The sequence below is a fragment of the Rhinoderma darwinii genome, chromosome 2 (assembly GCF_050947455.1).
Source record: "Rhinoderma darwinii isolate aRhiDar2 chromosome 2, aRhiDar2.hap1, whole genome shotgun sequence".
NCBI classification, from domain to species: Eukaryota; Metazoa; Chordata; class Amphibia; order Anura; family Rhinodermatidae; genus Rhinoderma; species Rhinoderma darwinii.
In genome coordinates, this window is record NC_134688.1 from 48,216,546 (window position 1) to 48,229,272 (window position 12,727).

The following is a 12,727-nucleotide window of genomic DNA, read 5'->3' on the forward strand; positions in this document are numbered from 1 at the left end:
CAATATGACATCCACATTAACAATATTACAAACATATTCTATTCCCAGAAAAGTGCCAATTTGGTTGGTGGAATACCAGTGTGTTAAATTTCAAACTGAAATATTTACCTGCAAATTGATGATTTCATGATTTTGTGTTTCTCTACATTTAATATATACTATTTTTTTTTACTTAAATGTGGCTACCAGCCATAACTCAAAATTAAATGTGGCTCACAAGGTATAAGAGGTTGGGGCGCTGGACTAGACATAGGGAAAATCGATTTTCTGAAATTGTAGCAATGCAGAGAGGAACTTAAGGTTAAGCGGACACTCTAGAAGACATTCATAGAAGTCTATAAGGGGGAGGACCAGGAGTAGAGAGGAGACACAGGCTGCTGGAAAGATTTATATTTATTATAAGCCATGCAAAATTTTAATAAAACATTTCACAGACATAAAAGCGGATCAGTCATGAAAAAAAGTGGACTCATAGTTTGGAGTCTGCTGTATTCATAAGCCTGGGGCTCCTCCGCCTCCTCCTGTCCCCACACCAATGATTGACAGCAGCTGATACATATATACACATTTATTGGTGTAAAGGCAGGAAGTGGTGGGGAGAGCCTGGCTCATAAATACATAGACTCATATATATAAATATGCTGTAGTCTTTCCTCTCAGCTACAATACAAATAGAACAATATTTTTTTGTACCAGTTGTTACAGTGCATAGTCCAGTGCTTATTTTCATGACAGATCCGCTTTTAGTCAGATTAGTGACAGTTTTTACTATCCTGTGACTGTATTAATACATCTGCACCTTTTCAGTTTTTTGTAGAGACAAAAAGCCTTGTGACTAGACAGGTTCTAGATCTAGTTTTTTTTTAAAGGTAGTTTTATTAAGACCCCATATCCAAAGAATGGTACAAGTACAAATAAATAACCTGAGCGATTTACATAGTAAGCTATTTGTATACAGTACCAAATGTATAAGGTCCATTAGGAACAAAGAACACAAGGATACATTTCCCACATATTAATATGCATAAAAGTTAAAATACAAAAAACAAAACTAAAACTCTAACAAACAGCCTTTCGTTATCAACAGTAGATACAAAATAAAATCTGAATAGGACCAGCCAAAGGGAGGAAATCGGTGGAGGAATGGGGGACCAAGCGGAGACATCAGCAACTTCAGGCCCAATTAACCCTGGCCATGAGGTCTATGAGCTGGTATAAGGGTTGGCTATCCACGAGCTGCCCACTTTCATAAATTTATCAGGACATCCACGCTGACAATGTAGGAACCTTAGGATGTTTCCAATGCAGGAGTATAGGTTTTTTTGCATAAAATAAGAAGAGCATCATAAGAGACCTAACCGACACAGTAGGTATAAGTTCTTCCACCAGTAATAAAAGACAAATTCTGGGTTAAAGTATTTGACAATCTAGGTTTTAGCAGGATAGGGAAAACATATTTCAAGGAAGTCTAAAATAGATAATACAAATAAATACAATACGTGGGATTTCTATAGATATATTTATCCGAAATCAAAGGTTTCTTGAAATCAAACATAAAACGTGTCATAATGAGCAAACCAATACAAATATTTAAAACGTATGAATCAGAAAAAGTGCATCCACAAATAAAAATACTTATAATTATCACCTTCTGTAGTGCTTTGGAAGCAAAGTTCTCAGCTTGAAGTGGGATCTTATTGATTTGTGTGAATCCTTTGTTTTTAACATCATTCACTCGATGCTCAAATTTCTCACAAGCCTTCCCAGCGGTGTCAACCAGGTGAAATGTAAAATCTTTCTGCACAGACCGAGAAAAATAATAGAAATTACAGAGTATTTTAAAGTAAAAGGTCATCTTTATATGCATAGGTATATATATATATATATATATATATATATATATATATATATATATATCACAACTGATTTTATATAAATTCATAGCACAATTATTTCATACTTACACCCTAGTGTCATGTACACAAGATATAAGGTTCTAAGGTAAAGGCTCACACTCTGCAGTAAATAAAATGTGAACTACAGATAAGGATTCCTTTTTTGTGGAATGTTTAAAACTTTCTAGGAAAATGGCGAATGATTACATCTTAATAGAGAGATAGTATTCAGCAGAAGGATTTCTCCCAAAAAAAAAAGAGGACGATTGGTAGAAACTGATACAATGAACAATTATTCAAGACTCTCATCACTTAAAAACAAAAAATATTCTTGGTGTTCTTATAATATCCAATAATTGCTCTATCACACAGTTAGTAAAAAACAAACAAAACTTGCATTTTTGATAGTCTATACTTTAACACCATTTAAACACCTTTTTTTTTAAAATATAAAATTGTGCGGATTAATTTCCAAACATATTTTGACAGTGGTCAATGCTTATTTTTTCTTATACAGAGCACCTTGATCTAAGAGATAACTAGGTTTTCACCCTTTAACCTCTGTACGGAGATCTGGAATCAGGCTGCTAGTAGTATCCCCAGGTCGCTACCTCCAGAGTAGTCTCTGTTGGCAACAGTCGAAGTGGACTAGCACGGTATAAAGACAGCAGACTATATGCAAGGTCGGAACTGTAGAGTAGGTCAGGGCAGGCGACTGACGTCCACTGTTGATTATCAGAGCCATAGAGTCAGGGCCAGCCTTAGGGGTGTGAGAGTGCACAGGGCGCTACACCCTCCCAGCATGTAGGAGGGGCCACGGGACTCTGTCTCTGCTCTGTCCTCTGCTCTTAGTTACACACGGAGTAAATAAGAGCGGAGGAGGAAGAGAAGAGGAAGATCCACCCACAGCCCGTCCTGCATGAAGCCTGTGATCCTGTCAGGAAGGAGAGATGGTAAGTTTCTGTGTGTCTATGTGTGTTTATAAGTGTGTTTGTATGTGTATATATTACTGTATGTGTGTATGTATGTCGCTTTGTAAGTGTGTATTCAATATTAACCCCTTAATGACCGCCGATAAGCCTTTTCACGGCGGTCATTAATGGGCTTTATTCTACAGCGCCGCAATTCCATGGCGCTGCATTAGAATAAAGTAAACAGAGCAGGGAGCTGTCAAATCTCCCTGCTCTCAGCTGCCAGAGGCAGCTGAGGGCTGGGGGCGTCCCTGCTCATTAAAGTATCGATCTCACTCGTTTAACCCCTCAGATGCGGTGCTCAATAGCGTGCACCGCATCTGAGTGGTTTTGGAGAGAGGGAGGGAGCTCCCTCCCTCTCCCAACGACACCTGGCGATAAGATCGCCGAGTGTCTGTGTCTCCGATGGCAGCTGGGGGCCTAATAAAGGCCCCCAGGTCTGCCTGTAATGAATGCCTGCTAGGCTATGCTGGAGGCATGTCCTAGCAGATGCCTGTCCGTTTTAAACGGACAGGCAGTAATACACTGCAATACAGAAGTATTGCAGTGTATTATAAAAGCGATCGAATGATCGCATATGAAAGTGCCCTAGTAGGACAAGTAAAAAAAAAAAGTTGAATAAAGTTAATTAAAAAAAAATGTGAAAAAAAACAAAATGAAAAACCCACTTTTTCCCCTTACAAAATGCTTTACTATTAAAAAAACACAATAAAGCAAAAAAGTTACACATATTTAGTATCGCCTCGTCTGTAACGACACCGACTATAAAGCTGTTACATTATTTAACCCGCACGGTGAACGCTGTAAAAAATAAAATAAAAAACAATGGAAAAATTGCTGTTTTCTGTTAATCCTGACTTAAAAAAAAGTGATCAAAAAGTCGCATCTACTCTCAAATGGTACCAATAAAAACTACAAGTTGTCCCGCAAAAAAAAGCCCTCACACAACTCCTTCGGCGGAACAATAAAATAGTTATGACTCTTCAAATATGGAGACGCAAGAACAAATAATTTTGAAAAAAAAGTGTTTTTACTGTGTAAAAGTAGTAAAACATACAAAAACTATACAAATTTGGTATCTTTGCAATCGTAACAACCCGCTGAATAAAGTTGTGTTATTTATACCACACGGTAAACGGCATAGATTTAGGGCGCAAAAAAAGAGTGGCGAAATTTCAGGTTTTCTTCTATCCCCCCCCAAAAAAAAGTTAAGAAAAGTTAATGAATAAATTATATGTACCCCAAAATGCTGCTATTAAAAAGTACAACTTGTCCCGCAAAAAACAAGACTTTATACACCTATGTCGACGCAAAAATAAAAAAGTTATAGGTCTTCGAAAGGGACGATGGAAAAACGTAAAAAATGGCTTGGTCATTAGGGCCCAGAATGCAAGCAGGGGGAAGGGGTTAAAGAAGAACAGATAAAATTGATATCTGTACTGCCCCCTTTATACCCTGTTGCCCCTTATATACCGTGCTGCCCCTATATACTCTGCTGTCCCTATATGACCTACTGCCCCCTATATACTCTGCTGCCTCTTATATACTCTGCTGCCCCCTATATACTATACTGCCCCCTATATACCCTGCTGCCCCTTATATACTCTGCTGTCCCTATATACCCTGTTACCCCCCATATACCATATACAATGCTGCTTTTTAAGAAAAAAATCAAACACATTTTTATATAAGGTAATCAATACAACTTTAACTAATTCATGGCAATTAATTAATGGAAATAATCTAACAATCTTTTTAAAAGTGCATCTGCAGTTTGGAGGTGCACTGCATATATGTGTGTATATATATATATATATATATATATATATATATATATAATCACTACCGTTCAAAAGTTTGGGGTCACCCAGACAATTTTGTGTTTTCCATGAAAACTCACACTTATATTTATCAAATGAGTTGCAAAATGACTAGAAAATATAGTCAAGACATTGACAAGGTTAGAAATAATGATTTTTATTTGAAATAATAATTTTCTCCTTCAAACTTTGCTTTCGTCAAAGAATGCTCCAATTACAGCATTGTAGACCTTTGGCATTCTAGCTGTTAATTTGCTGAGGTAATCGGGAGAGAGTTCACCCCATGCTTCCAGAAGGCCCTCCCACAAGTTGGATTGGCTTGATGGGCACTTCTTGCGTACCATACGGTCAAGCTGCTCCCACAACAGCTCTATGGGGTTGAGATCTGGTGACTGCTCTGGCCACTCCATTACAGATAGAATACCAGCTGCCTGCTTCTTCCCTAAATAGTTCTTGCATAATTTGGAGGTGTGCTTTGGGTCATTGTCCTGTTGTAGGATGAAATTGGCTCCAATCAAGCGCTGTCCACAGGGTATGGCATGGCGTTGCAAAATGGAGTGATAGCCTTCCTTATTCAAAATCCCTTTTACCCTGTACAAATCTCCCACTTTACCAGCACCAAAGCAACCCCAAACCATCACATTACCTCCACCATGCTTGACAGATGGCGTCAGGCACTCTTCCAGCATCTTTCAGTTGTTCTGCGTCTCACAAATGTTCTTCTGTGTGATCCAAACACCTCAAACTTAGATTCGTCTGTCCATAACACTTTTTTCCAATCTTCCTCTGTCCAATGTCTCTGTGCTTTTGGCCATATTAATCTTTTCTATCTATCTATCTATCTATCTATCTATCTATCTATCTATCTATCTATCTATCTATCTATCTATCTATCTATCTATCTATCTATCTATCTATCTATCTATCTATCCATCCCAAAAAAGAAAATGAAGGGCAGCACAATGCAGAAATAAATAATAAATGTGGGTGCCAGCCTCAGGATAAAGACTGTATCCTTCGTAATTGTTCAAAAAAATAGGCAGCACTCCAGGCTCTCCAAGTGAAAAAATGAAGTTATTAACTTTTTTCCATAAGCAGCGACGCTTCGGCAGATGCAACTGCCTTTCTCAACTATCTATCTATCTATCTATCTATCTATCTATCTATCTATCTATATATATATATATATATATATTCCAGAATGTGTATATATATATATATATATATATATATATATATATATATATATATGGATTATACTGATTGATGCTTTCAGTTCAGGTTCTCCCAAGAGTGACCTCTCATCTCTCTGGACTGACTATCTATCTATCTATCTATCTATCTATCTATCTATCTATCTATCTATCTATCTATCTATCTATCTATCTATCTATCTATCTATCTATCTATCTATCTATCGATATCTATCTATCTATAATCCAGAATGTATATATATATATATATATATATATATATATATATATATATATATATAAAGGATCTGCCAGGCACTACGTCTGGGTATACTCCCAGGATTAATCAGTCGACACCTGAGGCCAGACCTCTGAGACTGACACCTGCTCCCACCAATCAGGGTGGCAGGCTCAGGAGTGAGAGAGCCTATCGCGGCCTGGTCAGTCAGAGTTAGCTCCGCCCCCTGTCCATTTATACCTGCCGTTTTCTCTTCCTCCTTGCTTGTTATTCTTCTTGGATTCCTGGCCCCACTGCTGCCTTGCTCCAGCCTGCTTCTGCCGTGCTTCTGCCTTGCTTCAGTTCCGTTTATCCTGCGTTGCTCTGCCCCTGGCTTGCTTCTGCTCCGTGCTCCCGTTTGTATACTCCACTACTTCCTGATCCTGACTGGCTCATTCACCGCTCCGTTTCCTCGCGGCGTTCCATGGGCTACTGTATTCCCTTGCGTGTTCCCTGTTTGTCTCCCTTGCACTTAGACAGCGTAGGGACCGCCGCCAAGTTGTACCCCGTCGCCTAGGGCGGGTCGTTGCAAGTAGGCAGGGACAGGGCGGTGGGTAGATTAGGGCTCACTTGTTCCCTTCACCTCCTTCCTGCCATTACATAATAACAAGACCTTACCTAGTCTACCATTTCTTCTACGCTGACGCTATCATGGACCCCCTTGAGACCCTGACCCAGCAGATGCAGGGCCTCTCCCTACAGGTCCAGGACCTGGCTCAGAGGGTCAATCAGTCTGACGCTGCCTTTGTAGTACCCCTCACCTCACCTTTAGAACCCAACCTCAAGTTACCTGACCGGTTCTCAGGGGACCGTAAGACTTTTCTCTCCTTCCGGGAGAGTTGCAGACTTTATTTCCGCCTAAGACCTCACTCCTCAGGTTCCGAGAACCAGCGGGTGGGTATCATTATATCCCGACTCCAGGAAGGGCCCCAAGAGTCGGCCTTCTCCTTGGCTCCTGACGCCCCTGAACTTTCCTCCGTTGATCGGTTTTTCTCTGCCCTCGGTCTCATTTACGACGAGACTGACAGGACTGCCTTAGCCGAGAGTCAGCTGGTGACCTTACGTCAGGGTGGGAGACCTGTTGAGGAATACTGTTCCGATTTTAGAAAGTGGTGCGTAGCTTCTCGGTGGAACGACCCGGCCCCAAAGTGCCAGTTTAGGTTAGGATTATCTGACGCCCTGAAGGATCTGCTGGTTAGCTACCCCTCTTCTGACTCCCTAGACCAGGTTATGGCCCTAGCAGTACGACTTGACCGACGTCTCAGGGAACGTCAGCTTGAATGTTTCAATGTTTTCCCCTCTGACTGCCCTGCGATTCCCCCCGAGGTCCCGTCTCCTCGCTCTTCCACGGAGGACTCGGAGGTACCTATGCAACTCGGGGCCTCCAAGTCCCCTCGACAACGTAGAGAGTTTCGCAGGAAGAATGGTCTCTGCTTCTATTGTGGGGACGACAAGCATCTACTGAACACCTGTCCCAGGCGCAAGAATAAGCAGCCGGAAAACTTCCGCGCCTAAGTGATCATCGGGGAGGTCACTTGGGCGCACAGGTATTTCCCGTTAATACTAAACGCAATAAGATTTTGCTTCCCTTTCAGGTCTCGTTTGCCGGTCTGCCACTGGCAGTGCCTTCGTGGATTCGGGCTCATCTGCTAATATCATGTCTGTGGAATTTGCTATGTCTCTAAAAATGCCTTTTATTGATTTACCTTATCCTATCCCGGTAGTGGGTTTCGACTCCACTCCTCTTGCTAATGGTTATTTTACTCAGCATACTCCTGTTTTTGAACTCCGTGTTGGCTCCATGCATTTGGAGCAGTGCTCTGTACTGGTGATGCAGGGATTATCGTCCGATCTGGTATTAGGTCTTCCCTGGTTGCAGCTGCATAATCCCACGTTTGATTGGAATACTGGGGATCTCACCAAATGGGGTAGTGATTGCCTGATGTCATGTCTTTCGGTTAACTCTATTTCTCCCCGGGAGGAGGTAAACTCGCTTCCTGAGTTTGTTCAGGACTTCGCTGATGTGTTTTCTAAGGAGGCCTCCGAGGTGTTGCCCCCTCATAGAGATTACGATTGCGCCATCGATTTGGTGCCTGGTGCCAAGCTTCCTAAGGGGAGGATATTTAATCTTTCATGTCCTGAACGTAAAGCTATGAGGGAGTATATCCAAGAATGCCTGGCCAAGGGTTTCATTCGCCCCTCGACTTCTCCTGTAGGTGCTGGCTTCTTTTTCGTGGGGAAGAAGAATGGTGGTCTTAGGCCGTGCATTGATTATCGGAACTTAAATAAGGTCACAGTAAGGAACCAGTATCCCCTTCCTTTGATTCCGGATCTTTTTAATCAGGTTCAGGGGGCCCAATGGTTCTCTAAGTTCGATCTACGGGGGGCATATAACCTTATCCACGTCAAAGAGGGGGATGAGTGGAAAACTGCGTTCAACACGCCCGAAGGTCATTTCGAATACCTAGTCATGCCCTTTGGGTTGTGTAATGCCCCTGCCGTCTTCCAGAATTTTATTAATGAAATTCTGAGAGATTACCTGGGTAATTTTCTTGTAGTGTACCTTGATGACATACTGGTGTTTTCCAAGGACTGGTCCTCGCACGTGGAGCATGTCAGGAAGGTCCTCCAGGTCCTTCAGGAAAATAATCTGTTTGCGAAGACCGAAAAATGTGTGTTTGGGGTACAGGAGATACCATTTTTAGGTCAAATCCTCACTCCTCATGAATTCCGCATGGACCCTGCCAAGGTTCAGGCTGTGGCGGAATGGGTCCAACCTGCCTCCCTGAAGGCGCTACAGTGTTTTTTGGGGTTCGCTAACTATTACAGGAGATTTATTGCCAACTTCTCGGTCGTCGCTAAGCCTCTTACGGACCTCACTCGCAAGGGTGCTGATGTCCTCCATTGGCCCCCTGAGGCCGTCCAGGCTTTTGAGACCCTCAAGAAGTGCTTTATCTCGGCCCCCGTGCTGGTTCAGCCCAACCAAAGGGAGCCATTTATTGTGGAGGTTGACGCGTCCGAGGTGGGAGTGGGGGCCGTCTTGTCCCAGGGTACCAGCTCCCTCACCCATCTCCGCCCCTGTGCTTAATTCTCTAGGAAGTTTTCGCCCACGGAGTGTAACTATGATATTGGCAACCGCGAACTTTTAGCCATTAAATGGGCTTTTGAAGAGCGGCGTCACTTCTTGGAGGGGGCCAGACACAAGGTAACGGTCCTTACTGACCACAAGAATCTGGTTTTCCTAGAATCTGCCCGGAGGCTTAATCCTAGACAAGCTCGTTGGGCACTGTTCTTTACCAGATTTAATTTCTTGGTTACCTATAGGGCTGGGTCCAAAAATATTAAGGCTGATGCACTGTCACGTAGTTTCATGGCTAATCCTCCTTCTGAGAAGGATCCTGCTTGTATTTTACCCCCTGGTATAATTGTTTCTGCCACTGATTCTGACTTAGCCTCTGACATCGCGGCTGATCAAGGTTCAGCTCCCGGGAACCTCCCTGAGGACAAACTGTTTGTCCCCCTGCAATACCGGCTAAGGGTACTCAGGGAAAACCATGACTCCGCTCTATCTGGTCATCCTGGCATCTTGGGTACCAAACTCCTCATTACCAGAAACTATTGGTGGCCTGGGTTGCCTAAAGACGTTAGGGCTTACGTCGCCGCTTGTGAGGTCTGTGCTAGGTCCAAGACCCCTAGGTCCCGACCTGCGGGCTTACTACGTTCCTTGCCCATTCCCCAGAGACCTTGGACCCATATCTCCATGGATTTTATCACCGATTTGCCTCCATCTCAGGGCAAGTCGGTGGTGTGGGTGGTAGTAGACCGCTTCAGCAAGATGTGCCACTTTGTGCCCCTTAAGAAACTACCTAACGCCAAGACGTTAGCTTCTTTAACACATTCTGCGTCTCCACGGGGCACCGGTCAATATAGTTTCGGACAGAGGGGTACAATTTGTTTCCTTATTTTGGAGAGCTTTTTGTAAAAAGTTGGAGATTGATCTATCCTTCTCCTCCGCCTTCCATCCCGAAACTAATGGCCAAACGGAAAGGACTAACCAATCCCTGGAACAATATTTAAGGTGTTTCATTTCTGACTGTCAATTTGATTGGGTCTCATTCCTTCCCCTCGCCGAATTTTCCCTGAATAACCGGGTCAGTAACTCGTCAGGGGTCTCCCCGTTTTTCTGTAATTTCGGGTTTAATCCTAGGTTCTCCTCCATTTCCCCTGGTTGTTCCAATAATCCCGAGGTAGAGGACGTTCATCGGGAACTGTGCACAGTCTGGGCCCAGGTTCAGAAGAACCTAGAGGCGTCCAAGAGCGTACAAAAGATTCAGGCTGATTGTAGACGTTCTGCTAACCCCCGGTTTGTCGTCGGGGATCTGGTGTGGTTGTCGTCGAGGAACTTGCACCTTAAGGTCCCGTCCAGGAAGTTTTCTCCCTGATTTATTGGACCTTATAAGGTCATTGAAGTCCTCAACCCTGTATCCTTCCGTCTGGAGCTGCCCCCATCCTTTCGCATACACGACGTCTTCCATGCCTCCCTCCTGAAACGCTGCTCCCCGTCCTGGTCCCCCTCGAGGAAACCTCCTGTTCCCGTTCTCACCCCTGAGGGGGTGGAATTCGAGGTGGCCAAGATTGTGGACAGTAGGATGATCCAGGGCTCCCTCCAGTACCTGGTCCATTGGAGAGGATACGGGCCGGAGGAGAGGACTTGGGTACCTGCTCGAGATGTTCACGCTGGGGTATTGATAAGGAGGTTCCACCTTCTCTTCCCCCTTAAACCGGGTCCTCTTAGTAAGGGTCCGGTGGCCCCTCATAAAAGGGGGAGTACTGTAAAGGATCTGCCAGGCACTACGTCTGGGTATACTCCCAGGATTAATCAGTCGACACCTGAGGCCAGACCTCTGAGACTGACACCTGCTCCCACCAATCAGGGTGGCAGGCTCAGGAGTGGGAGAGCCTATCGCGGCCTGGTCAGTCAGAGTTAGCTCCGCCCCCTGTCCATTTATACCTGCCGTTTTCTCTTCCTCCTTGCTTGTTATTCTTCTTGGATTCCTGGCCCCACTGCTGCCTTGCTCCAGCCTGCTTCTGCCGTGCTTCTGCCTTGCTTCAGTTCTGTTTATCCTGCGTTGCTCTGCCCCTGGCTTGCTTCTGCTCCGTGCTCCCGTTTGTATACTCCACTACTTCCTGATCCTGACTGGCTCATTCACCGCTCCGTTTCCTCGCGGCGTTCCGTGGGCTACTGTATTCCCTTGCGTGTTCCCTGTTTGTCTCCCTTGCACTTAGACAGCGTAGGGACCGCCGCCAAGTTGTACCCCGTCGCCTAGGGCGGGTCGTTGCAAGTAGGCAGGGACAGGGCGGTGGGTAGATTAGGGCTCACTTGTTCCCTTCACCTCCTTCCTGCCATTACAATATATATATATATTATATATATATTATAAATTATTTATTTTTGCCTATTTGTCTAAATATTTATGTGCAGTATATATTTTCCAGTATGTGAGTGTCTATATATGTGGTTCATTTTTGGTTTGTGGAGGGCAGCAATAGAGAGTCCCGCACAGAGCGCCAGCCAACCTAAGGCCAGCCCTGCATAGAGTATAAGGGCAGGCGGCATAGGTTCTCATCACGGGAAAGAGGCAAGTGATCACGGCAGGTGGCAGACAGGGATGGTCAAATACAGGCAGGGTCAATAACAGAAAAGTCCAAATAGATAATGCAAGAAGACTGCTAGCAAGCTATAGTAAGTACCTAAGTGCGTAGGCATGGATCAAAGTAGGATGTACCCTTTTATACAGGGAAAGCTGGGTGAAATTTTGGTGCATGTGAGCCTTTGAGAGGAGAAGGGTCAGCGAGTGCACTAAAAGCAGTGGCAGGAGAACCAGGAGGTGGGCGCTGGTGGTGTGAGAAACTGTCAACAGCATGGACAGAAGGAGAGGAGCAGCAGCAGCCAGTAGCCATAAGACTCAAGAGAACAGTATGTATATGGTGGCAGTGTGAGTGGGAGGCAGAGGCGGGCAACACAATAAGGGTATGTTCACACAGCTTATTTTCTGCTGTTTTTCAGGCCGATAACGGCCGAAAAATTCGGAAGCAGAACGGCTCCAAACATCTGCCCATTGATTTCAATAAGAAAAACAACCTTCTGTTCCGACGGGGCGGCTTTTTACACGGCCGTTTTGAAAAACGGCCGCGTAAAAAAATGCCCGCGAAAAAAGGAAGTGCATGTCACTTCTTGAGCCGTTTTCATTGGCTCTATAGAAAAACAGCTCCAAAAACGGCCGTATAAAACGCAGCGAAAGACGTGTGTTGCTAAAAAAAACTGCTGAAAATCAAGAGCTGTTTTCCCTTGATGTTTTTCGCTAGCGTGTGAACATAGCTTCACAATCTGGCAGCTTGCAGTCACCACTACAGGGATCTTAATACATTGAACTCTATAATAAAACAGTATGCAGTAAACTCATATCCGCCCTCAGAATGTTATGTTTCAAATCTTCAGCTATGCAGGTGATTTGGAGCTTTGTATCAGCATAGAATGTTGGACTTAAAAACAACATGGTGTTAAGAGGTG

At 44.0% G+C, this 12,727-nt stretch overlaps 1 protein-coding gene across 3 annotated transcripts in view; it reads right to left on the minus strand.

The window, feature by feature from the left end:
- Window positions 1-12,727, minus strand: part of PARP4 (poly(ADP-ribose) polymerase family member 4) — a 221,456-nt gene that overhangs the window by 148,520 nt on the left and 60,209 nt on the right. For all 3 annotated transcript variants that reach the window (XM_075851621.1, XM_075851620.1, XM_075851619.1), the window contains exon 7: window positions 1,649-1,798. In XM_075851621.1, coding sequence (XP_075707736.1) covers window positions 1,649-1,798 — 150 coding nt within the window. The remainder of the gene's footprint in view (window positions 1-1,648; window positions 1,799-12,727) is intronic.